This window comes from Ovis aries, chromosome 20 (genome assembly GCF_016772045.2).
Source record: "Ovis aries strain OAR_USU_Benz2616 breed Rambouillet chromosome 20, ARS-UI_Ramb_v3.0, whole genome shotgun sequence".
NCBI lineage: Eukaryota > Metazoa > Chordata > Mammalia > Artiodactyla > Bovidae > Ovis > Ovis aries.
The window spans coordinates 31,738,053-31,765,504 of NC_056073.1; the positions used below are offsets into that span (position 1 = coordinate 31,738,053).

At 40.0% G+C, this 27,452-nt stretch overlaps 1 protein-coding gene across 15 annotated transcripts in view; it reads left to right on the plus strand.

Annotated features, from left to right (window-relative positions):
• The window catches only part of LOC101106806 (cytidine monophosphate-N-acetylneuraminic acid hydroxylase), a 304,828-nt gene extending 285,677 nt beyond the window's left edge, over positions 1 to 19,151 (plus strand). For 10 of the 15 annotated variants that reach the window (XM_060403435.1, XM_060403432.1, XM_060403430.1 and 7 more), the window contains 5 exons: positions 2,910 to 3,050; positions 7,584 to 7,758; positions 9,453 to 9,569; positions 14,276 to 14,391; positions 16,802 to 19,151. In XM_060403435.1, the coding sequence (XP_060259418.1) occupies positions 2,910 to 3,050; positions 7,584 to 7,758; positions 9,453 to 9,569; positions 14,276 to 14,391; positions 16,802 to 16,994 (742 nt within the window). In that variant the 3' untranslated portion in view covers positions 16,995 to 19,151. The remainder of the gene's footprint in view (positions 1 to 2,909; positions 3,051 to 7,583; positions 7,759 to 9,452; positions 9,570 to 14,275; positions 14,392 to 16,801) is intronic. The other 5 variants (XM_060403434.1, XM_060403431.1, XM_060403439.1 and 2 more) reach the window with 2 other exon arrangements.
• Positions 19,152 to 27,452: the final 8,301 nt, after the last annotated feature.

Sequence of the window (27,452 nt, forward strand, 5' to 3'; positions counted from 1 at the left end):
GCAGAGACATGATCAGATGTGCACCAGGGAGGTTAGGCTGTATGTATGGTGGGAAGGGAGATAGGAATGTCGATCCTGGAGACCAGTCTGAATATCATTAAAACAATCTCGAAAGGATTGATGAAAAACATTGGTGACTGAGAAGAGAATTCAGATTCTAGAAATATCAAGGAGGTTGCACTGTGAGGACCTGGAGAAGAACTGGATATGATGGTTTCTTACCAATGGGACACGTGACCACTTAACTTGATGCTGGCATTTAAAGTGATTACAAGCCATTCTTCTGTGTATTCATGGTTGGCAGATGTTACCCTTGGTACTCACAATACCCCTCAGAGGGTAGAATCTGGGTGTGTATTCATTTTATTATTATTTTAGAGATAGAGACAAAGAAGTTAAAGAATTTTGTGAATGCCACACATTGTGTTTTCGGAAGAGTAATCTGATAGCGTCATGTTTCTCAGGAGGCAAGGAAACCAGTTAATGAATCATTTTGAGATGAGAGGTAGGAAGAAGATGGGACAAAGAGGTGACACTGCTGCAAACTGAGGGCTGTGCCAGTGGAAGGACATTCACATGTGCAGGAAGGGAGTAGTTAGACATCTTTGGGTGGACAGACATCATTACTCATGTCTGCAAAATTGACCCCAAGATCACAAATAATGTAAGTCACCTTGGAGCTATGAAATTGCAGTGCTTACATATGTTTGTATATCTGGCTGAAAATATCTATCCAGTCTAGGTCACCAAGCTGTAGCACAAGAAAGTAAAATTCCCTTTAACAAAAATGCTTGGGTCACCCATGTCTGATGAAGTACAGTGACAAAGCCTGTTTCTCTGAATCTCTCTTTTTTGACTCCAGCACCACCACGATTACCTTCCCAAATAACATTGAAATTGATGACTTAGAACTTTTCCAGAAAGACTGTGGTTTGTAATTAAATTTGGGAGATACTCAGCTCTGATCAATAACACAATGAGAAACTAGATCTCAGGAGGGGCTATGACCGAGGATGTGTGTGTGCTCTTTTCTAACCAATGGATTTTAATGGTTTTGAATGGAAAGACTTTTTTGGGAGGGGGCTTATAAAACACAGAAATTTATTTCTCACACATCTGAAGACTGGAAAGTCTAAGATCAAGGTGCTGGCAGACTTGGTGTCTAGTGAGGGCCTGCTACCTGGTTCATAGATGCCTATCTTTTTTAATATAACCTTACATGGTGGAAGGGGTTGGAAAGATTTATCAGACTTTCTCCTAAAGTTGGGGAGAGGCTCCTCCTTGTGACCTCCTGGGAAGGTCAAGACCCGCTCTGGCGATAGAGCACTGGATGGACACTGCTGACCTGGGACAAGTCACCCGGCCCCTCTGATCCTTAGTCTCTTTCTGTATAAAATGAGAGTAATAAAGGCAGGTATCTCATTCAGTTCAGTTCAATCACTCAGTCATGTCTGACTCTTTGTGACCCCATGAATCGCAGCATGCCAGGCCTCCCTGTCCATCACCAACTCCCGGAGTTTACTCGGACTCACATCCATCAAGTCAGTGATGCGATCCAGCCATCTCATCCTCTGTCGTCCCCTTCTTCTCCTGCCCTCAAACCCTCCCAGCATCAGAGTCTTTTCCAATGAGTCAACCCTTCGCATGAGGTGGCCAAAGTACTGGAGCTTCAGCTTTAGCATCATTCCTTCCTAAGAACACCCAGGACTGATCTCCTTAAGAATGGACTGGTTGGATCTCCTTGCAGTCCAAGGGACTCTCAAGAGTCTTCTCCAACACCACAGTTCAAAAGCATCAATTCTTCGGCACTCAGCCTTCTTCACAGTCCAACTCTCACATCCATACATGACCACAGGAAAACCCATAGCCTTGACTAGACGGACCTTTGTTGGCAAAGTAATGTCTCTGCTTTTGAATATGCTATCTAGGTTGGTCATAACTTTCCTTCCAAGGAGTAAACGTCTTTTAATTTCATGGCTGCAATCACCATCTGCAGTGATTTTGGAGCCCCCAAAATAAAGTCTGACACTGTTTCCACTGTTTCCCCATCTATTTCCCATGAAGTGATGGGACTGGATGCCATGATCTTCGTTTTCTGAATGTTGAGCTTTAAGCCAACTTTTTCACTCTCCTCTTTCACTTTCATCAAGAGGCTTTTTAGCTCCTCTTCACTTTCTGCCATAAGGATGGTGTCTCAGTGGGTTGTAAAGATAAAAACAATTAGTTCATGTTATTTGCTTAGCATTTACTTACCAGATAATATTTAATCATCTATATATTTAATTAAAGGGCTTTCCTTATAGCTCAGCCAGTAAAGAATCTGCCTGCAGTGCAGCAGACCTGGGTTCAGTTCCTGGGTTGGGAAGATCCCCTGGAGAAGGAAATGGCAACCTACTCCAGTATTCTTGCCTGGAGAATCCCATGGACAGAGGAGACTGGCAGGCTACAGTCTATGAGGTTGCAAGAGTCAGACACAACTTAGTGACTAAACCACCACCACCACCATATTTAATTAATATTAAATACAATAAAACAAGCCAATATTCTATACACCTGAAACTAACACACTACTATAAATAACTATACTTCAATTTTTAAAAAACTGGGAAAAATTAAATATGAGTATGCTATTCCCACCTCTTTATAATAATTTCACTCTATCTAACTTCAATTTCAATTACTATGTGATTATTACTTAAAAACAAGCTATAAATGCAACCTTCTTTGACTAATAGCTGTTCCCTAATTAGGAACATTAGCCCAAATATAGTCTTTCTTTTTCCTGGGGTAAGTAGAGGGGGATTGGGAAGTATGAATGAAGAAGAAACAAATAAAAATTATGTCATTGTTCTAATAGGAATTTCAACTGAGAATAAGCTTTCTGACATGGGAATGTCTTTATTTCCTAGGTACATTAAGGAAACAAACATCAAAAATGACCCAGATGAACTCAACAATCTTATCAAGAAAAATTCTGATGTGTTAACATGGACACCGCGACCTGGAGCCACTCTTGATCTGGGTAGGATGCTAAAGGATCCAACAGACAGGTTTGGCTTAAATACTTACTAGAGAATAAAAATGATTCAGGGATTTTTTTTTTTCAATTTTATGAGAAAATAAAGGATATACTTATGGCCTCTTAGTAGGTCCTGATTCATAGGAATACTAAGTTTTGTGTTTTTTGGTTTTTTTTTTGAGTAGCATCCTAAACTTGTCATGAATTAATATCCACACATCACTTTTCTAAACAGAATTCTTACCCTTCAAATAAAAAACTATTAAATAAGTATCTTTCAAATCTAGGGGATAAAAGATTGAATTTTTTTCTCAGTACTATAAATAATTTTCTCATCCTATATAACAGTTAACCCAAGTGTTTTCCTCACCTCAGAACCTTCCTTGAAGATAAAGAGTATGGAAGTTTTTTCTTTGAAGGATAATTGATACAGCTCAAAGTGAAAAACAACGTGCCTGAGAGTTAGTTTTCATGTGAACATAAACATTCAGTTCAGTTCAGTTCAGTGACTCAGTCGTGTCCGACTCTTTGCGAGCCCATGAATCGCAGCACGCCAGGCCTCCCTGTCCATCACCATCTCCTGGAGTTCACTCAGACTCACATCCATCGAGTCAGTGATGCCATCCAGCCATCTCATCCTCTGTCGTCCCCTTCTCCTCCTGCCCCCAATCCCTCCCAGCATCAGAGTCTTTTCCAATGAGTCAACTGTCTGCATGAGGTGGCCAAAGTACTGGAGTTTCAGCTTTAGCATCATTCCTTCCAAAGAACACCCAGGGCTGATTTCCTTCAGAATGGACTGGTTGGATCTCCTTGCAGTCCAAGGAACTCTCAAGAGTCTTCTCCAACACCACAGTTCAAAAACATCAATTCTTCAGTGCTCAGCCTTCTTCAAAGTCCAACTCTCACATTCATACATGACCACAGGAAAAACCATAGCCTTGACTAGACGGACCTTAGTCGACAAAGTAATGTCTCTGCTTTTGAATATGCTATCTAGGTTGGTCATAACTTTCCTTCCAAGGAGTAAATGTCTTAATTTCATGGCTGCAGTCACCATCTGCAGTGATTTTGGAGCCCCCAAAAATAAAGTCTGACACTGTTTCCACTGTTTCCCATCTATTTCCCATGAAGTGATGGGACCGGATGCCATGATCTTCGTTTTCTGAATGTTGAGCTTTAAGCCAACTTTTTCCCTCTCCTCTTTCACTTTCATCAAGAGGCTTTTTAGTTCCTCTTCACTTTCTGCCATAAGGGTGGTGTTATCTGCATATCTGAGGTTATTGATATTTCTCCCAACAACCTTGATTCCAGCTTGTGCTTCTTCCAGTCCAGCGTTTCTCATGATGTACTCTGCATAGAAGTTAAGTAAGCAGAGTGACAGTATACTTCCTTGATGTCCTCCTTTTCCTATTTGGAACCAGTCTACCCAACTGCCAATTCCATAGGCAGTGCATTTGAACAGGAGACAGTGCCCTGGGATTGCGGTGCAGGAAACGTGAGCCTTGATGTCGCAGGCCAAGACTTTTCAAATACTTGTGTGTGGGTTCAGTCGCTCCATCATGTCTAACTCTTTGCAGCACCATGGACTGTAGCCTGCCAGGTTCCTCTGTCTATGGAATTTTCCAGGCATTTCCCCTGCTAGTTCCTTCTCCAGGGGATCTTCCCAAGTGAGGGAACACTTTACCACTGTGCCATTAGGAAGCCCCTTACAAATACTTGTTTTGAGCCAAATGAAACTGTTAGTTCCTCACCTTTATTTAGAAATGGACTAAATGTGTCAGAAATCTGGACACACCAAAAGCACACTCCTCTCTTGGCCTTACCTTTGCAAAGTTGGCATGAATGGTGCAGCCAGCTGATTATGACCTTTTGTAACCTCCCATACCCAACTGGTTGCCACATCTAATCAATTCAGCTGCATAAATCTCTTACAAATCCACCACTCTAGTTCTTGCATTGTGACTTTAATTTAGCTTCTCACAATTTTTCACCTAGATTCCTGCAGTGGCCCCTGAGCCTCTGCTCCGATCCATTCCTTGGCACATCCTGACTCTGTGCTGCTCACAGTCCACTGGTGGGTTGAGAAATCAATGGCATTGACCACAACCAGCATTTTTAAAAAATGTAATAGAGTAAAATCAAATAGACCTGAGTATATTGCCCAGATACATATAACAAGGGATAGTATCATTTCAGGAAACTTTTGTCTCACAGGTGCCCATGTGGGAGTCCTGATGCAAAATAAAACTCTTACTGGGATCACAGGCAAGGAGTTTGAAAGTCCTTACTCTGCCTTGCTGCCAAAGATGCTTTTTTTAAATGCAAAACTCTGTCCCCTTCCCTGCTTAAAATTCCTTAGAATCTCCCCAGTATCTCAAGGGTAAAAGCAGTTTGTATTCTCTAGATCAGGGGTGAGAGAAGTTTTTAATTATTTCAGGTTTTAGCAGGGCATTCAAGAGTCTGGCATTTGGTATTTGCAGAATTCTCCATCCTCTCTCTCCAGTTCCCCAGATGTATCCTATGGTAATAATTCTCAAACTTGAAAGCACATCAGAATAACTCCAGTCACTTGGATAACTGCAGCTACTTGGGTTCCACCCTCTAAAATTCTGATTGGGTAGATAGGAGGCAGAGCCTGGGAATCTGCATTTGTATCATCAAGTCACACCAAAGCATTCTGGGTAACAAGAGGGTTGATTATTGTTGGATTCTCAATTGTAAGACACAGAGTAAGGGATATAGGGAGACTAAGTGTTTAACTCTGCCTTCTTATGAGGGGAGGAGTGGGCAGGAGAGAACAGTAAATGTGTCCAGGAAAGCATTTGTACCTTAGAAAACAGGAGGAGGTTTCAGAGAGTAATTAGAGCAAGAGAGATCGAGATTCTGGCACGTGCTGGAGAAGGGAGGTGCAAATAATGTCATGAGTTTGGAGAATGCAGATACTTTGTTTTTTGTTTGTTTTCTAAAAAAATGTTTCTACTGAAATATAGTAGATTTACAATGTTGTGTTAGTAAATATATTTACTTTGAGTAAGTGAATAGTATGCCATTCATTCAGAAAGGACTTACTGAGCTCCTTCTGTAAACCTGGCATCATAGTAGGTACAGGCAAACAGCTGTGAAGAGGTCCTTCCCTCATGAAGTCAAATCCACCCCAGTGTAGGGGCAGTAAGTGAAAGGGGAGGGAAAGGGTGAGACAGGGTGTCCGGCCAGGGCTAGAAAGAATTTGCAAAACAGTCCAAGGAATTTGCCTATGAGTAAGGAGAGCTTGAGAAACTTATAAAGTGAGGAAAGAACATTACTGTGTTTTTTGTTTTTTGTTTTTTGTTTTAAAAAAAAATTTCCATTTGCAGAAGAGCATTTCCTGGGGGAAGAGGCCACAGTGGAAAGAACTGGAGTCAGAAAGGCCAACTGGGAGATTGAGGCTCTATCTAGCAAGAGATTAGTGAGGCTAAAAAATGAGATGAGGCAAGGAGTTGAGGAAGCAGATTTGAGATTCATTTAAAAGTTAGATACTTTAGGATTTGACAAGTAATTTATTACCAAAACCAGTGCTTCTCTAGCTTTGGTCAAACAATGGACTAAAAGTGTTGTTTTGAGAAGTGCCACAGAGTTGCCTAATCTCTACTAGCCAGGTGCCCATTTCCTCATCACCATTCCCTCATCCCAATCACATTCTGTTCTATTACCAGGATTCGAGTTTCCATGTCCCATGCAATGATCCATCCTCACATTGGATGGGCAGCTTTAGGAATGTCAGAGAACTGTCATCCATATTGCTGACTGGGTTTCCAGGTAGAGTTGCCCTGTCTGTCAGCTTTGATTAGTACAGAAAGATGACCATATATTAGAGACACAAAATTCTCAGTATATCTTGAGGACAGGCTAAAGTCATTCCTATGTTCAACAAATGTTTGTGGGGCCCCTTCTGTGGCCGGGCTTCCTTGGTGGCTCAGACAATAAAGAATCTGCATGCAAAGCAGGAGACCAGGGTTCAATCCCTGGGTTGGGAAGATCCCCTGGAGAAGGGAAGGGCAACCCCCTCCAGTATTCTTACCTGGGAAATCCCATAGACAGAGGAGCCTGGCAGGCTACAGTCCATGGAGTAGCGAAGAGGTGGACACGACTAACACTTTCTGTGTGCCAATCACGGATGCTGCTCTCATCAAACTTATATTCTAGTGGAGGTCAGGGGGCAGGGCAGGTGTGAGCAGGCTTGTACAAACTCAGCATGACCATATTATATTCAACATTCCCGTAATTTAGTGATTCGCGCTGAAAGGGTCTGCATCAGTGGCTTTCCAACTTTTTTTTTTCCCAGACAAGGACTTTTATCTTTAAATGTATTGACTTTGAGAGCCGTCACACTAAACAATTAACAGGAGCTATTCTGGTTAAGGCTGGGAAAGTGTCCCCGAAGGAACTTCTGTGGGACCTCTGGGTACCACCTGAATGATCAAAAAGCTGCTCCTCTGATTGACTGTTGAAACTGAAGTGCTAACTTTTGCCTTCCTTCCTTATTTATTGTTGTCTTCTTTCCTTCTCTTATCTTTTTGTCTTTAAGCAAAGGCATCATTGACCCTCCGGAGGGGACTAAAATTTACAAGGATTCCTGGGACTTTGGACCATATTTGAAAATCTTGAATGCTGCTGTAGGAGATGAAATATTTCGCCACCCATCCTGGATAAAAGAATACTTCACTTGGGCTGGATTTAAGGATTATAACCTGGTGGTCAGGGTATGCTTATGAAGTACCATTTGTCTTTGCTTTCCTGTATTATGGAAGTATATGAAAACCCCTTCGTATTCCAATTTGTTTTTCAATAAGCATTTTTTAACTCCTACCATTTGCTTCACAGAGAATTGATGGGACAATGTGCTTAAACAATCCCTTTTTGAAAATGTCTTCATAGGAAGCATTCGGAGGTCCAGCTCAGTTTCTCTTTGGGAGGATTCTTTTTCTTCCCATCACCATGTGTTAGTTGCTTTTGTTTTGTCGATATTTTGCGGCGTTGTGTTTATGGCAGAAAAAGCTATTTAAACTGTGAAACTGGCAGGTGGACTCCACCAGAGAGGGTGGTGTCCTATAGCAGCAGGAAGTGGGTAATTCTTATCTGCACCCATGGTGAGGAGTGAGGTTCACTAACCACAAGGTCAGCCTGGAACTTAAATTAGCCCTGATACATACACACAGAGCTTCTAGGCTCAAGTGGTTCATGCTGTAAGCTGGTCACCAGAAAACTGAGGATGTATCCAAAAGCAAAATATGTACTGAAAAGCAGAGCGTGAAAGAGAAAGAGGAGGTCCAAAATGGGCTGGAAATCCCTGCAGTACTTATCTGTATATTTTATCCCAATTATATTTAGTGCCTGAATTTGTGCACGGGGAGCAAAGTTTAGGGAACGCATCAGGAAATGGACGACATTATACCCTTGGAAACAAAGATTGGTTACCCTCGGGGTGAGGACTAGTTTCAAGTTTACCTTTCAACCCCTGAACATTAATACTTGGTAGCAGACAATACTTAGCTTTCTCAAAATCAGTAAGTCCTAAAAACCTACCCAGGGGTCAGTGCCAGGCTGTGACAAAGTTTTTGCTCATCAGTAATGAAAGAAGTATGAGTATGCATGTAAGTGTGGTTACAAAGATGTCAACTCTCTTTTCTTGGGATGAACTGTCATTATTCCAAGATTGTTGTTGTTCAGTTGCCAAATTGTGTCCAACTCTTTGCGACCCCATAGACTGCAGCATGCCAGGCTTCCAAGATTAGTCCTTTCTATTTTTGAGGCATGAAAGCCTTCCTCCTTTAATGGAATAAAAGGATAGTAGATGTAAGAATTTTTTTTAAGTCCTCACTTAGCAAAATGAAATATTGATGCCTCTATTAGCTCCCAAATATTTTTTAGAAAATTGTCTTTGAAACCCGAAGACCTGAGGAACTTTGGTCTAAATGAGATTTTCAGTTGAGTGATTAATGTGAAAAAGAGAAAATATTTGGAATTTTCAATGACACTCTTTATGTTTGGCTGCTAGGTGATGGTGAGAAACATTCCATGTTTTATTTATCTTTTAGCCTGCAAACTACAGTGGTATTTGATAGCTCCTTACTAATTATACTTACTAATTACTAAGTATACTAATTATACATATATCTAAGACAATGATAACCTTCTCTGTAAATCTGAATGAAGTTAGTGATATGAAGCAGTTTTGCTAGTGTAGAAGAATAGGATTAGAATTCAATTCAGGAAAGAGAAGAGTTAGAGAGCCACGTAGACTGATGGGGGAGTAGGAGAGGAGAGAGAGACAAGCCTCTTTTTATATTTACTCCACTTCATTGCTATCATTTGCTTGCCCATTCTAGAATTTTTTGAGGATCTTGACCACCAGATTGATATGCTTCTTCCCTTTACCATGTTGTCATTTGCACAGATGATTGAGACAGATGAGGACTTCAGCCCTTTTCCTGGAGGATATGACTATTTGGTTGACTTTCTAGATTTATCCTTTCCAAAAGAAAGACCAAGCCGGGAACATCCATATGAGGAAGTAAGCAGCAACACCAGTGGAAACGCTCCTTCCTTCCTTCTTTCCTTCCTTCCTAAATAAATAAATTTTTAAATTTACTCCAAAAAAATTTGGAGTAGCTTTAGCTTTACAGTAAAGTCACAAGGATACTACAGAGAATGTTAACATACTTCTTTAACATGCTACACTTGTCACAACTAATATGCCAATATTGAAAGAATATTTTTAACTAAACTCCATACTCGCTTCTTTTTTGAGTCATTTGCAAAGACTGGCTTTTCTACCTGCTTCCTTCCGAACAGCTGACCCACCTGTGCTGTTAGCAGACCTGCAAGCATTGATCTTTGTCTGCCCCTTTACCTTTTCTCCAGCAATGTCTCCTTCCACAAACAAACCCTATTGGTAGCTTTCTACAAAAAATGTCAACATAAACCAATGCCTATTTTGAGTTCCAACTTTTAGCAGATCCCTATCCCAAGTCAGGCATGATGTTAAGAGCTGGGGCTTTGGACACAACGTCAAGACTGGTGTGGGTTCCCTACCCCTGCTGATTAGGATTACTGACTATGAGCCTTTGAATCCCTGTTCAAGTCTTTTTTTTTTTTTCCTCCTCCTTCAATGGGGCTTCTTCATACTTTATAATTTTTTTTATGATAGTCAAATGACATAATATATATGAGCATGGATTGTAATTTTAAATTTTATGTACATGTAAGAATCACTGAATAAATTAGGAGGGTATATAGTCTGCCCTTAAGCATATTAAACATGTGCCATATAAATGTGTAATGCTTTAATTATAGAAGTTACCTTCACTTTCACTTTTCACTTTCCTGCATTGGAGAAGGAAATGGCAACCGAGTCCAGTGTTCTTGCCTGGAGAATCCCAGGGACAGGGGAGCCTGGTGGGCTGACGTCTATGGGGTTGCACAGAGTCGGACATGACTGAAGTGACTTAGCAGCAGCAGCAAACGTACCTTTATATAATAGGCCTGTTCTTAAACTACATTTTAATAATTGGATTTGTATTTTTATGTTTAGTACTTGCTGTTGAAGAGAATCCTATGCTGAAACTTTAGTAAAACCAATAATCTACTGCCTGCTTTGGGGGTTTTAAAAAACTGAGTTTTCACACATAGGAAAACACTACATGAAATACCCATTTGAAGCAAAATGAACCTGATATTTTATTGCTTTTTTTACCAAACACATACATAACACAGCTTCATAAATATAAAGTCATTTAATATAACAACCATGATATAATATTACTATACTCCCCTACAGATGAGGAAAATCCCATGCCGAGAGGTTCAATACTCTGCCCAAGGTCATATAGCTTGTAAATCATGATGAAGGCTTTAACAGCAAGGGGTCTAACTGTAAAGTCTGTATATTTAGACACTGCATTGCTTCTTAAATCTGAATTTACGAAACTTATAAATTAAGGTATCTCTTAACCATAAGGGAGATTTTTCCTTGGAATTTTTAAAATCTTAAGTTTGTTTAAAATACGTCATTGAAAAATAAAGGCGTGTTTTTACAGCTTTTCACATTGCTTCTGTTAAATAAAGCTAGCAACAGCTCTCTTTAATACAAATGAGCAGACTTACCACACTATGGGGCAAATTGTCATGCCTGCCGCATACATGGTGGTCCCTATTTTGACTCAAGTGCTTTTATATCTCAGGATATTAGTGATATTTCAGTATGTTGAGGTTTGTTTAAAGAGGTTATCCTTCGAAGAGCTCCATCTCTTGCCACTTGGAGCCTTCTCATATTGCCTTTTTTGGAGGGGAGACATTCACTGCCTTTCAAACACATGAATATATTTTCTATCATGCCAACTCTCCATCTTTCCTAGATGCCCAGCCCCTAGTGCTCTCAGGAGCTCCTGCTCCGGTCTGGATGGGCTCCTCTCTAGGTCTACCGCCAATCTGTCACCCTGTGACCTCCCTCAGCCTCTTCTAGACCGCACCCATGTCTTCACTTCTTTGCTTTCCTCCTTTGTGGTATTTTCTGCTTAGGTATCTGCTGAAGAAAGTTTGCACAGGAGCTACCGTTTAAGTCCTTTCCTGCCTGATCTTGCACAGCAGCTTGCTGAACACACAATGCTGGGTGGCAGTCACTTTCCACGGACGCCTGAAGGCATTGCTCCTTTGGCTTCTAGTTGCATGCAGTGTTGCTTATTCCACTGTGGTGACTTTTAAGAATTAAGGGATTAATCTATATTTACCAAAAAAAAAAAAAAAAAGACCTTTTCAAGCTGACTCAGGGCTCTCTATATATGGGTAAGACTTATTGTCCAGCAGGCTTTACTTGAAGGTGGGGGTTGCATGCTTAAATGCTCACAGATGGACCCCAGGCAGATCTTTAACTAGGTGGAGCTGAGTGGTGACTGGGTCAAGTGGAAAGCATGAGAAGGGAGGAGCCCCTACTGAGTGCCAGCTGATCCGCTGAATTTTCCAGAAAACTTGGATATCTGGATTTTCATGTGAAACATCTAGATTTATAAATGCGGAAGGCCAATTCAGTTTTTTTTAAGGGAGTAGGCTATGAACTATAACCTAGATTGTATGTGGACAAGGGAGCACTCATTTAAGTTTATGAAGGCGAAGAGCCAGCTATTAGGCTGAGGGGCTCCAAAATATCAAAATGTGGAGGTCCTTGTATTTGTGAAAAGGCATCACAAATACACTCCCTGCCTTCATTCTTCCTGTAAAATTGATTCCGTTTAGTCAGAGAACTGTCTCAAGGTATTTGGCTCTGGAACCATGTGTAAGCATAGGGAAGTGGGTGTTCACTATTTCATGTACCTAATTTTGTGCTCTGTGCTCCTGCTATTATCCATAGACCTACCTCTTCTCGTTCCAAATCTGAATGTCCTTTCTCATACTGTCCTGGATTCTGCAGCCTCTGCCCTGTTCTTTAATGCCACTCACCTACCTGCTTTCCACATTCACATTTGTTAGTTGAAATCTCCCGCCAACGACTCACTTCACTTCTTCATTGTGGAGGCTCATACCTGTGCAGTTGCTTTGTCAGCAACTTCAGTTGCATCCAGAAGTGAGTGGAAGGCAGGTTATGCATGGGATCTGTCCATCATTTTGAACTAGAAGTCCTTTCTCAGCTCCAGTGACACTAGGCCTCCTAATGTCTCTTCTTTATTCTTTGGGGGTCTCTTTCTCCAGCCACCACTTACATCTCCTGTTTTCCATCAGGATTCTGTGCTCAACCCACTCATCTTCTCAAGCCTGTATCTGGGTGAACACATTTGCTAGCACCACTTCCCTGCTAATGGCTCCAAAAATCCGTACGTCCTGCCCAGACTTTGCCCAGCTCCCACCAACACTTTCCAGCTTTGGATTCATTAGAGTCGATTGCCTACTGGATAATATCACCTGGATTTCAAATCCTTGTACCTCATTGTTCAAAATTCAACATGTTGTTCTCTTAAAAGTGCGCTTTCTTGTTTTCTGTCTGATCATTGGCAATGTTAGCACCTCCGCCCCCTCTCCCCAACCCACCAGTGACTCCAGCTAGAAGCAGAGCTTTTCACCTTTTCCCTGTTCCCTCATCCCCAGATCTAATCAAACCACCAAGACCTTTCCATTTTATAGTCCAAACATTTCTCAAAGCCTGCCTGATTCTTCCACGTGCTTGACTCTAGTTTGAAAGATCATGAAAGACCTTCTCTCCTCCACTGCGAGGAATTCGATCTTGATACTGCACCTTAGCTGGGCAGTCCTCAACTTGACAAGCTGCAAAGTCATGTTTCTGAGTCTCTGTTGGCAAAATAAGAGATCCTTTGACCTGTGTTTGCCTTCTCAGTTCACAGTGGATGTCATTGTTTTGTCACGATGGTGTGGGAAAGAGAAATAAATCCAAACACCAGTCTTCTGATCATTTTGTCATTTGTGATAAAGTTGCCTCTACTGGCATTAGCATATTTATCAGGAGAAAAAATGTAATGCCAGATACTGAAAAAGGATGCCAATGAAGTGTTAAAACCATGTCCAACCTTAGTAACTTCCCGTCACACTACTTTGTGCCTTTTTTTTAAAATTATTTCATAAATATCTCTTTTTTTCTCACAACAGTAACACAGGAGACCGAGGCTTAGCAAGGTTAAGGTCACATGATTAGTAAGTGCTGAGCTGAGACTCAAAGCCATCTCTGCTTGTCTCCTAACCCTGGGCACCTTTGACTAGTCAACAGATCCTGTGTCAGGAGTTGGGATTCTTGAAAGGTAAGGGCCTTGGCCACTGAATTAAGATACTCTTGCTCAGTGGCAGGCCTTGTTTTACACATTTTATGTACATTGACTCAGTGAATCTTCACCACAGTCCCTTGAGGGACGGTCTATTATCTCCATTTTATAGATGAGGAAACTGAGGCACGGAATGGTAGCCAGGATCACACAGCTAGACCATGGATTTGAGCCCAGCAATCTCATTCTGTCTGTGCTCTCTGTCACTCTGCCCCCACCTCCCCACTCTGCTCCCCCAGCTCCGGATACACTTCCTATTTTCCTTCCTTCAATTTCTGTGGCACTCAGATGTCCTCTCCCCACCTCAGCCTGTGATGTCAACTTCAGTAGGCTTTTCTCCTTGACTTCTCAGACCCCTGCCTTATAGACAGCTGCCTCTTTCAGGGACACAAGGGGTTGGTACCGATGCTCTGTGCTGGCTGGGGCGTCCCTGCTAGTTGTTCCGTATCTGTTTCAGATTCGGAGCCGGGTTGACGTCATCAGACACGTGGTGAAGAATGGCCTGCTCTGGGACGACCTGTATATAGGATTCCAAACCCGGCTCCAGCGGGATCCTGACATATACCATCATCTGTAAGTCTGAAAATGCCTGCCATGCCCTAGGCAACGGCAGAGGATGCTGTGGGTGTATAAGCAGTCAGTGGCTGACTCTGCCCCCAAATTTTGATGGGTGTGTGCAATTCCACCATCAGCACTTTCTTTGTTAATCTGTTGAAAAGCGAATTTCGTTAGAAAAATAACATTTTAAAGAGTCGTTTCTACATTCATGCAAATATGTTTCAGTGTCTTTTGAAAGTCTCTTTCTTGGTACAGGAAAGGGAAGGGCGTTTTAAGAGAGAAAAAACGTGCCTGGCCGAGACAGGAACAAGGAGGGGTTGTTTATGTGCAACGACTTGATCATTGAAGACAATCATTTCCCATCTCACATTTTTGTCAGTGCCCAGCTCTGAGCATGACTTTGGTGAGCTAGTTAGTTAAGGAGAATGGCCCTCTGAATCTCTACCTGCTTACACTTTAAAACCATGCAAGTTTCTCATTGCAAAACTGTTTATGTCTTTGAGACTATCATTGGACTAGCTGAGTTAAGGGTTAGGAAGGCCCACTTGCTATCTTCATATTTACAATATAAACAGCAAGAGGGAGAATACTTTCCTATCATTACCACTGACCTTCTGAAAAGTTCAGGAATTTAATCTTAAACAAGCAAAGCCTACTATCTCATTTCTGCCTTGAGCTCAAAAGCACAGGCATGTCTTGAATTTTCTTTTTTATTTCTTTTTGAATGCTTTGAAATGATTTTTAAAACATTTAAAGAATGTAGAAGTATATAAAATAAAAAGAAATAAACCTACCCCACCCACACTTCCCTGAAAACTGTATCTGTTTTCTGCTGTTCCCTCCACCCACTCTCCCAGGTAACACTTTGTGTATCATCCCAGGCCTATTTCTGAGTGCATCAGCACTTCATTAACTTCATTTGTTCTCAATAAAACGTCCCACATAGTTGGGGACGGGAGGTTATTGTTGCTGTTGTTCTTCAACGTCATCCTAGTACATATGTAATTTGCATTGTTACTCATTAATTTATCTTTGGGGTCCCTAGTGTTGGGACACATAGATCAACCTCAAATATTTTACCTGCTAAAAAACATTCCAAGTTTTGCTCATTTTCAGCAGCACTTATACTTCTTGTTCTGGAAAGAAAGGAAATGTAGCAACTTTGGGGGAGACTTGAAGGTTACTTTTCTTTAAAAAAAATAATGCCATCTTGAGTTGGGAAGATGCCCTAGAGAAGGGAAGGGCTACCCACTCCAGTATTCTGGCCTGGAGAACTCCATGGACTATACAGTCCATGGGGTCGCAAAGAGTCGGACACGACTGAGAGTCTTTCACTTTCACTTGGAAGTTTCTGGGATACTGATGCTGAAGACTATTTTGGTGTATTGTTTTGATAACACAGGTCATAAATGTAAGAGAAGTGTAAGTGTAAGAGAATTCCATAATAAATCTTAGAAAGCAGTCACAGCCCAATTTATCTTTGTTGTTCTCAAAATGGCATTTATGAGTTTATTAAATTTTTTTTCTGGTCATAAAACCAATACATATCTACTGCAGGAAATTTTTTTTTCATGTTTAATTAAAAAAAAAACCTTCTAAAACAAAATACCATTTAAACAACAAATGACCTCACCATCCAGAGAGGCAATTTGTATTTTGGTATCTAGTTCCTTTTGGAAAAGGAAATGGCAAACCACTCCAGTATTCTTGCCTGGAAAATTCCATGGACAGAGGAGCCTGGCAGGCTATGGTCCATGGGGTCACAAACAGTCAGACACGACTGAACGACTAACACACACACATCTAGTTAATCTTTCGTCACAGGCACTTTTTTTTTTTTAATAAAAATGGGACAGTACTATATATACTTTTGTATCTACGTGTTTACTGAGCAGTCTCTGATGCACCCTGTAAGTTTCTAACTTTTCATTATTTGAAATGACGTTTTGGCAAATAAACTTGTTGATGTGTCGTGCATACGTTCATAGCGGTTTCTTAGGATAAATTCCTAGGAGTGGAGCTGCTAGTATCCAACACACGTGCAGCGTGTAGACTTCTGATGCATCTGCCAGATTGTTCTGAGGAAGGCAGCTCACCTTCTCAGAAATATTGTACCAGCCTGCTTACCTGCACCCTCTCCAATGCTAGGTCCTAATGCTTTTGTGTATAGAATACAAATCTATATTTTACATATGCTAATTCCTTAAAGCAAGGCCTATCACAGACAAATAAAAATAAGACACAGTTGTCACGTTTTAAGGGACTGCATTCAACTTACTGGAAATGTGAAAATACACAAATATCTAAAACGGCACAAGAATTGCTGTCTCAGGGAGAGCAGAGTACCAGGTACCAGACAGATCTTGGCAAAACAACGGGCATGGACGTTCCCCAAACATATTTTTCTGCTTTATCCCTTTTACAGGTTTTGGAACCATTTTCAAATAAAACTCCCCCTAACACCGCCCAACTGGAAGTCATTCCTAATATACTGTGGGGAGAGAGGACCTGAGATCTCCCAGGTAAAGCAGCTTGTGGATCTGGGAGACACATTTATATCCATCCCATCACATTTGTTTTTGGCATTTGAAGGTTGGGGGATATATTTAATAAGCTGAAATGGAGGGAGAGATGATAGAATAATCCAGACGGAAGGAGTGAGTGAAGTTAAAAGGTTGGAAAATATAAGATGAATTAGAGCGATGGCAGGTCCTCCTGGTGTGGCAGAGAAGGAAGGGAAAGCAGGAATGAGGCATGAATGGCCCCGGGAGAACAAAGAGTCAGGAGGTTCAATGGAGATGCTGAGGAGGTTCTGTAGTTGTGAAAAAGTGGGAGGCGTTAAAGGTAAGGAGGCAGCTGAAGGAGGGATTGCCAAGTCCAGGGTCTTACTGATGGAGCAGATCTGAATAAAGATAGGTGAAAGGACAGCTGTATAATGAAAGGGAGCAGAGATGAAGATCTCAGCTGTTGGGAGGTCGATGCACGCATTTCCAAGTTGCCTTAGGAAGGAAGCAGGCGTATGGTGGTCAACACTTGAGACTTGGAAACTGACCACTTGAATTAAAATATTGGTTCTGTCACCTCCTTTGTGACCTTTGGGGAATCTGTGTCTCCGATTTTCATCTATGAAGTGAACATAATAATAGCACCTACCTCATGGGGTTATGTCGTATTCTTCAGGCCTTTTTAGAAGAGTGAGTGGCACACGGTAAGTGTACAATAAACGTTGACCATAACAGCCTTATGAAAGAAACAGGAGAATCATGGGACCTATAACCACTCATAGGGTGAATCTATGAAAAGTTGGGAGGAGAGTCATTTCAGTTTACAGCCCAGCTCTAGAGTCTCACTTACCTTAAAGCATCATAGACTATATAACCTGAATAAAAGACTAAAAATAAAAAGTCACCTCAGTGCAATAAAAACTGAATAAATACTGAAAAGAGTTTCATACTGCTGTTCATTAGTAATATCTTTAATTCACAGGGATACTAAGCTGCATGAAAAATTCAAGTATTCACTGATGCTGTATCTTGAACATGAAGCTTATACCAAAGAGACTATGTATGCCTTACTGACATCAGCAATGGATAATCAAATGTTGTGTTTGTGAAATGTTCACATATCTTATGTTTGTGGATCACTACATAGCCAGAGTATTGATATTTTAATTATTCTGTCCATAATTTTCTGTAAAAGAACCCATGAATGCCATAGGAACAAATTCTCTATGGAAAACAAAGACAACAGGGGATGTAAATCCAAGTACAGAAGAAGTAGAACAGGAGGAGAAAAGGTTTCCTAGAAGACAAGGAAAAGAAAAGGGTTGGGGAGCAGATGCTGGGTTAGAAGAAGAGAAGAAAGGAGAGAAACAGATAAATGAGGGGCTGTAAGAAGAAAATAAGGAAGAGAAAAAGTTAAAATGGAACTTAAAAAGAAGGTAAACATAGACATTTTGTTCCTTAATAGATTGACTCCCCAGATAGAGTCCATGAATATAACTGAGTAAGAAGCGTTCATGAGCTGTTTGCAGTTTTTGAAAAAGTTTCGTTGAAGTCATATATTTACCAAAACAAGGCTGCAGAGGCTACCCAAGATGTAAAATTTCATTGGGACTGAAATAATTTTGGTTCAGTGATAAAAATTTATTACTTAACATATATCATAAATTCTAACAAATAATGGTATCTTTGAATAAAATATATGAACACTAGCTAATGATCAAGTGAGTCCTATAGACAAAAATCTTTCAATCTCAATAGAATAATCAACAGTCGAGCCTATATCTTGAAGAAATTAAGAAGTCCTCTTCTGAATACTTGAAAACACTGTTGCAGTGGTTAAAACCCACAACTAATGTATCTGTTTCTGTTAATGTCTGTAGTTTTTGATGATTTTCCTGTGATTAGCACACTATCTCTAGGAATATGTAATTTGTTGACTATGCTTCTATTTTAATATTGATGTTTCCAGTACACACAAACCTCTCATTGATCTGAACATCAGAACTGATTTCCTAATTATGTATACTACCTCTTTAACTCTGAAGATTAAGATTTAAGATTCTCCTTAAATCTCATGATTATCTACTTCTTACAAAGATAATAATATGATATTTGATGTCTCTGATTCACTTCATACATTCTACCTATGTTTTGTGATTTATGCTCTATAGTAAATTATTCAATTATTACTGAAAAATAAATGTAATGTATGTCAGTATATGAATATATGATAAAATGTGTATGAGGAGCAAATAAAAGATTATTTTAAAATATGGATGTTTTCTTACCACCAAGCCTATCTTTATTTTCATGCTGTCTTCCTAGCTATCATCTTCTGATACCCTGACTCCAGCAATTCTTTGATATTACAAGACCTTTAGTCCATTGACCCTGCATGTCCTCACTTTTCCTCTTAGTCATCTTCGATTCTTTTCCACTTGTGTCCACATCACCCTCTTTTGTCATTTTTCTACCTTACCTGCCCTCTTTCCCTTTCTCATATCTCAGATCTCATTTCCATGACTTCCAAACTATGAGATCATTCTTTATACTTTGCCCTAACATCCACTGTATCAACAGATCCCATCACCTTTACTTTCAAAATATACCCAGAGTATAACCACTTTCCACCATCTCCACTGCTATCAACATCAGGAGAAAACAGAAACCCACAGAGGTAATCTTGGCATTAGGGGCTGGTTTTCTTTATGCCATGGAGAGGGCAGGAGGAGAAGGGGACGACAGAGAATGAGATGGTTGGATGGCATCACCGACTCAATGGACATGGGTTTGGGTGGACTCTGGGAGTTGGTGATGGACAGGGAGGCCTGGCGTGCTGTGGTTCATGGGGTCGCAAAGAGTCGGACACGACTGAGTGACTGAACTGAACTGAACTGAACTGACTGGATAGGCATCTGTTCCTGCCAAGAAAGGCGAACAAGCCGAATGCCTTGAAACAAGCTCAGAGCCATTCAAGGTGATGCTGGGAAAGCCATCTTTAGGGAGGTGACTTGCAGACTGCACAATCCTAAAGCTACTTTAGAGGGTACCAGGGTAACAGCTAGCAGCTGGGAACTGTTGCTCATCTCATATTTCAGGAGCCCAAGTCTGAAGAAACAAAAGAACAGAAACCACTTCCTTCTCTAGTGCTCCTCTAGTGCCCTCTACAGACAAAGCTTAACTTCATACTAGCTGTCGTTTTTTGTTCTTGTTTTTGTTTTTTAATTTTATTTTTTTACTTTACAATACTGTATTGGTTTTGCCATACATTGACATGAATCCACCACAGGTGTACATGAGTTCCCAACCCTGAACCCCCCTCCCACCACCCTCCCCGTATCATCTCTCTGGGTCATCCCAGTGCATCAGCCCCAAGCATCCTGTATCGAACATGGACTAGCGATTTGCTTCTTACATGATAGTATACATGTTTCAATGCCATTCTCCCAAATCATCCCACCCTCTCCCTCTCCCACAGAGTCCAAAAGACTGTTCTATACATCTGTGTCTCTTTTGCTGTCTCGCATGTAGGGTTATCATTACCATCTTTCTAAATTCCATATATATGTGTTAGTATACTGTATTGGTGTTTTTCTTTCTGGCTTACTTCACTCTGTATAATCGGCTCCAGTTTCATCCACCTCATCAGAACTGATTCAACTGTATTCTTTTTAATGGCTGAGTAATACTCCATAGTGTATGTGTACCACGGCTTTCTTATCCATTCGTCTGCTGATAGACATCTAGGTTGCTTCCATGTCCTGGCTATTATAAACAGGGCTGCGACGAACATTGGGGTACACATGTCTCTTTCAATTCTGGTTTCCTCGGTGTGTATGCCCAGCAGTGGGATTGCTGGGTCATAAGGCAGTTCTATTTCCAGTTTTTTAAGGAATCTCCACACTGTTCTCCATAGTGGCTGTACTAGTTTGCATTCCCACCAACAGTGTAGGAGGGTTCCCTTTTCTCCACACCCTCTCCAGCATTTATTGCTTGCAGATTTTTGGATCACAGCCATTCTGACTGGTGTGAAGTGGTACCTCACTGTGGTTTTGATTTGCATTTCTCTAATAATGAGTGATGTTGAGCATCTTTTCATGTGTTTGTTAGCCATCCGTATGTCTTCTTTGGAGAAATGTCTATTTAGTTCTTTGGCCCATTTTTTGATTGGGTCATTTATTTTTCTGGAATTGAGCTGCAGGAGTTGCTTGTATATTTTTGAGATTAGTTGCTTGTCAGTTGCTTCATTTGCTATTATTTTCTCCCATTCAGAAGGCTGTCTTTTCACCTTGCTTATAGTTTCCTTTGTTGTGCAGAAGCTTTTAATTTTAATTAGATCCCATTTGTTTATTTTTGCTTTTATTTCCAGAATTCTTGAAGGTGGATCATAGAGGATCCTGCTGTGATTTATGTCTGAGAGTGTTTTGCCTATGTTCTCCTCTAGGAGTTTTATAGTTTCTGGTCTTACATTTAGATCTTTAATCCATTTTGAGTTTATTTTTGTGAATGGTGTTAGAAAGTGATCTAGTTTCATTCTTTTACAAGTGGTTGACCCGTTTTCCCAGCACCACTTGTTAAAGAGATTGTCTCTACTCCCTTGTATATTCTTGCCTCCTTTGTCAAAGATAAGGTGTCCATAGGTGTGTGGATTTATCTCTGGGCTTTGTATTTTGTTCCATTGATCTATATTTCTGTCTTTGTGCCAGTACCACACTCTCTTGATCACTGTGCCTTTGTAGTAGAATCTGAAGTCAGGCAGGTTGATTCCTCCAGTTCCATTCTTCTTTCTCAAGATTGCTTTGGCTATTCGAGGTTTTTTTGTATTTCCATAAAAATTGTGAAATTATTTGTTCTAGCTATGTGAAAAATACCGCTGGTAGCTTGATAGGGATTGCATTGAATCTGTAGATTGCTTTGGGTATTATACTCATTTTCACTATATTGACTCTTCCGATCCATGAACATGGTATATTTCTCCATCTATTAATGTCCTCTTTGATTTCTTTCATCAGTGTTTTATAGTTTTCTATGTATAGGTCTTTAGTTTCTTTAGGTAGATATATTCCCAAGTATTTTATTCTTTTCGTTGCAATGGTGAATGGAATTGTTTCCTTAATTTCTTTTTCTGCTTTCTCATTATTAGTGTATAGGAATGCAAGGAATTTCTGTGTGTTGATTTTATATCCTGCGACTTTACTATATTCATTGATTAGTTCTAGTAATTTTCTGGTGGTGTCTTTAGGGTTTTCTATGTAGAGGATCATGTCATCTGCAAACAGTGAGAGTTTTACTTCTTCTTTTCCAATTTGGATTCCTTTTATTTCTTTTTCTGCTTTGATTGCTGTGGCCAAAACTTCCAGAACTATGTTGAATAGTAGCGGTGAAAGTGGGCACCCTTGTCTTGTTCCTAACTTTAGGGGAAATGCTTTCAATTTTTCACCATTGAGGATAATGTTTGCTGTGGGTTTGTCATATATAGCTTTTATTATGTTGAGGTATGTTCCTTCTATTCCTGCTTTCTGGAGAGTTTTTATCATAAATGGATGTTGAATTTTGTCAAAGGCTTTCTCCGCATCTATTAAGATAATCATATGGCTTTTATTTTTCAATTTGTTAATGTGGTGAATTACATTGATCGATTTGTGGATATTGAAGAATCCTTGCATCCCTGGGATAAAGCCCATTTGGTCATGGTGTATGATCTTTTTAATGTGTTGCTGGATTCTGATTGCTAGAATTTTGTTGAGGATTTTTGCATCTATGTTCATCAGTGATATCGGCCTGTAGTTTTCTTTCCTTGTAGCATCTTTGTCAGGTTTTGGTATTAGGGTGATGGTGGCCTCATAGAATGAGTTTGGAAGTTTACCTTCCTCTGCAATTTTCTGGAAGAGTTTGAGTAGGATAGGTGTTAGCTCTTCTCGAAATTTTTGGTAGAATTCAGCTGTGAAGCTGTCTTGACCTGGGTTTTTGTTTGCTGGAAGATTTCTGATTACAGTTTTAATTTCCGTGCTTGTGATGGGTCTGCTAAGATTTTCTATTTCTTCCTGGTTCAGTTTTGGAAAGTTGTACTTTTCTAAGAATTTGTCCATTTCTTCCACGTTGTCCATTTTATTGGCATATAATTGCTGATAGTAGACTCTTATGATCCTTTGTATTTCTGTGTTGTCTGTTGTGATCTCTCCATTTTCATTTCTAATTTTATTGATTTGATTTTTCTCTCTTTGTTTCTTGATGAGTCTGGCTAATGGTTTGTCAATTTTATTTATCCTTTCAAAGAACCAGCTTTTGGCTTTGTTGATTTTTGCTATGGTCTCTTTTGTTTCTTTTGCATTTATTTCTGCCCTAATTTTTAAGATTTCTTTCCTTCTACTAACGCTGGGGTTCTCCATTTCTTCCTTTTCTAGTTGCTTTAGGTGTAGAGTTAGGTTATTTATTTGACTTTTTTCTTGTGTCTTGAGGTATGCCTGTATTGCTATGAACTTTCCCCTTAACACTGCTTTTATAGTGTCCCACAGGTTTTGGGTTGTTGTGTTTTCATTTTCATTCATTTCTATACATATTTTGATTTCTTCTGTGATTTGTTGGTTATTCAGAAGCGTGTTTTTCAGCCTCCATATGTTGGAATTTTTAATAGTTTTTCTCCTGTAATTGAGATCTAATCTTAATGCATTATGGTCAGAAAAGATGCTTGGAATGATTTCAATTTTTTTTGAATTTATCAGGGCTAGATTTATGGCCCAGGATGTGATCTATCCTGGAGAAGGTTCCGTGATCACTGGAAAAAAAGGTGAAATTCATTGTTTTAGGGTGAAATATCCTATAGATATCAATTAGGTCCAATTGGTCTATTGTATCATTTAAAGTTTGTGTTTCTTTGTTAATTTTCTGTTTAGTTGATCTGTCCATAGATGTGAGTGGGGTATTAAAGTCTCCCACTATTATTGTGTTATTGTTAATTTCCCCTTTCATACTTGTTAGCATTTGTCTTACATATTGCGGTGTTCCTATGTTGGGTGCATATATATTTATAATTGTTATATCTTCTTCTTGGATTGATCCTTTGATCATTATGTGGTGGCCTTCTTTGTCTCTTTTCACAGCCTTTGTTTTAAACTCTATTTTATCTGATATGAGTATAGCTACTCCTGCTTTCTTTTGGTCTCTATTTGCATGGAAGATCTTTTTCCAGCCCTTTACTTTCAGTCTGTATGTGTCCCTTGTTTTGAGGTGGGTCTCTTATAGATGACATATATAGGGGTCTTGTTTTTGTATCCATTCAGCCAGCCTTTGTCTTTTAGTTGGGGCATTCAACCCATTTACGTTTAAGGTAATTATTGATAAGTATGATCCTGTTGCCATTTACTTTATTGATTTGGGTTCGGGTTTATACACCCTTTTTGTGTTTCCTGTCTAGAGAATATCCTTTAGCAATTGTTGGAGAGCTGGTTTGGTGGTGCTGAATTCTGTCAGCTTTTGCTTGTCTATAAAGCTTTTGATTTCTCCTTCATATTTGAATGAGATCCTTGCTGGGTACAGTAATCTGGGCTGTAGGTTATTTTCTTTCATCACTTTAAGTATGTCTTGCCATTCCCTCCTGGCCTGAAGAGTTTCTATTGAAAGATCAGCTGTTACCCTTATGGGAATCCCCTTGTGTGTTATTTGTTGTTTTTCCCTTGCTGCTTTTAATATTTGTTCTTCATGTTTGATCTTTGTTTATTTGACTAATATATGTCTTGGGGTGTTCCGCCTTGGGTTTATCCTGTTTGGGACTCTGGGCTTCTTGGACTTGGGTGATTATTTCCTTCCCCATTTTAGGGAAGTTTTCAACTATTATCTCCTCAAGGATTTTCTCATGGTCTTTCTTTTTGTCTTCTTCTTCTGGGACTCCTATAATTCAAATGTTGGAGCATTTCATATTGTCCTGGACGTCTCTGAGATTGTCCTCCTTTCTTTTAATTTGTTTTTCTTTTTCCTCTCTGATTCATTTATTTCTACCATTCTATCTTCTACTTCACTAATCCTATCTTCTGTCTCCGTTATTCTACTATTTGTTGCCTCCAGAGTGTTTCTGATCTCATTTATTGCATTATTCATTATATACTGACTCTTTTTTATTTCTTCTAGGTCCCTGTTATACCTTTCTTGCATCTTCTCAATCTTTGTCTCCAGACTATATCTGTGATTCCATTTTGATTTCAAGATTTTGGATCATTTTCACTATCATTATTTGGAATTCTTTATCAGGTAGATTCCCTATCTCTTCCTCTTTTGTTTGGTTTGGTGGGCATTTATCCTATTCCTTTACCTGCTGGGTATTCCTCTGTCTCTTCATCTTGGTTATATTGCTGTGTTTGGGGTGGCCTTTCTGTATTCTGGCAATTTGTGGAGTTCTCTTTATTATGGAGTTTCCTTGCTGTGGATGGGGTTGTATCAGTGGCTTGTCAAGGTTTCTTGGTTAGGGAAGCTTGTGTCGGAGTTCTGGTGGCTGGAGCTGGATTTCTTTTCTCTGGAGTGCAATGAAGTGTCCAGTAATGAGTTACGAGATGTCAATGGTTTTGGAGTAACTTGAGCTGCCTGTATTTTGAAGCTCAGGGGTATGTTCCTGTGTTGCTGGAGAATTTGCATGGTATGTCTTGCTCTGGAACTTGTTGGCCCTTGGGTGGTGCTTGGTTTCAGTGTACGTATGGAGGCGTTTGATGAGCTCCTATCTATTAATGTTCCCTGGAGTCAGGAGTTCTCTGATGTTCTCAGGATTTGGACTTAAGTCTCCTGCTTCTGGTTTTCAGTTTTATTTTTACAGTAGCTTCAAGACTTCTCCATCTATACACCACCGATGATAAAACATCTAGGTTAAAAATGAAAAGTTTCTCCACATTGAGGGATACCCAGAGAGGCTCACTGAGTTACATGGAGAAGAGAAGAGGGAGGGGGTAGTTAGAGGTGACTGGAATGAGATGAGGTGGGATCAGAAGAGGAGAGAGCAAGCTAGGCAGTAATCACTTCCTTATGTGCGCTCCACTGTCTGGACGGCTCAGAGATGTTCACGGAGTTATACAAAGAGGAGAGGGAGGAAGGAGACAGAGGTGGCCAGGAGGGTAAAAGAGGGAAATGAAAAGGAGAGACAGATCCAGCCAGTAAACAGTTCCCTAAGTGTTCTTCACAGTCTGGAACACACAGAGATTCATGAAGTTGGATAGAAAAGAGAAGGGGGAAGGAGACAGAGGCAACCTGGTGGAGAACAAGGAGAGTTCAAAGGAGAGAGCGGTCAAGCCAGTAATCTCGCTCTCAAGTAAAAATGGGTACTGAAGACTGGGTTTTTAAAGGTACAAAATTGATAACAAATAGCAAAAAGCAAAGATTAAAAATCTGTTTTTGAAGACAATGATCTGCTTTTCTGGGTGCCTGATGTCCTCTGCCAGCATTCAGAAGTTGTTTTGTGAAGTTTACTCAGCGTTGAAATGTTCTTTTGATGAATTTGTGAGGGAGAAAGTGGTCTCCCCATCCTATTCCCCCACCATCTTCTCCTTCCAAATATTTTCATTCTTGAAAATCTTTTCCTGATGTGGTTTCATCTTTCCGGAATTTTTCCTCCTAGACTCTAGGGAGCCATATGCAGAGGTCTTAAGGGTTTCTGGCACAGAACTGCCACACCAACACCTCAAGTCCACCCACACTGTGCTGAAGAGTTGCTCCCAGAACCTCAATGCAACATCCTAGCTGTCGTTTTGTTGCTAAGACTTTTGTGACCCAGTGGACTGTAGCCTGCCAGGTTCCTCGGTCCATGGGAATTTCCAGGCAAGAATATTGGAGTGGGTTGCCATTTCCTTCTCTAGAGTATCTTCCCGACCCAGGGATAGAACCTGCATATCCTGCATTGGCAGGTGGATTCTTTACCATTGAGCCACCAGGGAAGCCTAGCAAAGGAGAAATAATTCTCTTTTACATAGCTGGAAATAAAGAATGGACTTGAAGTTGAGAGCCAATAAATTGATAACTGACACTCACCTCATAAGAAAACATTTTGTAATCTCTGGGGTAATTAGGATAATCATTTAAGGAACTAGAATGCATAACCACAAAGGCTGTAAAGGAAAAATGAAATCATTTAAAAAGTTACCTGTGAAAGAAATCAATTAAAGGAAAGATAACATAAATGGGACAATCAAAAGCAAAAATCAAAATAGTAGATTATATCAATAATTGCATTAAATGTAAATGAATTAAATGTTGTCATTAAAAGATTGACAGACTGGATTCAAAAAAGCACTGCTAACAAGACATATACTTAAAAGATAAGTATACTAAAAGCTTGAAAGAAAAAAAAAAACAGAGGAAATACATACCATGAAAATTCTCATAAAAAAGATGGCATAGGTTTCTCAACATCAGACAAGGATGAATACTTCATCATGTTACAAGTTTTAGTGAATCAGGAAGCTATAAAAATTTGTATATGTACATAATAAAAGCCTTAAAATGTATAAAAGAATGACATAACTAAAAGAAGAAATACATAAATTCAACTCAAAGATAATTGAAGACACCCTTCTCAGTAAGTAAATGATAAGCCAA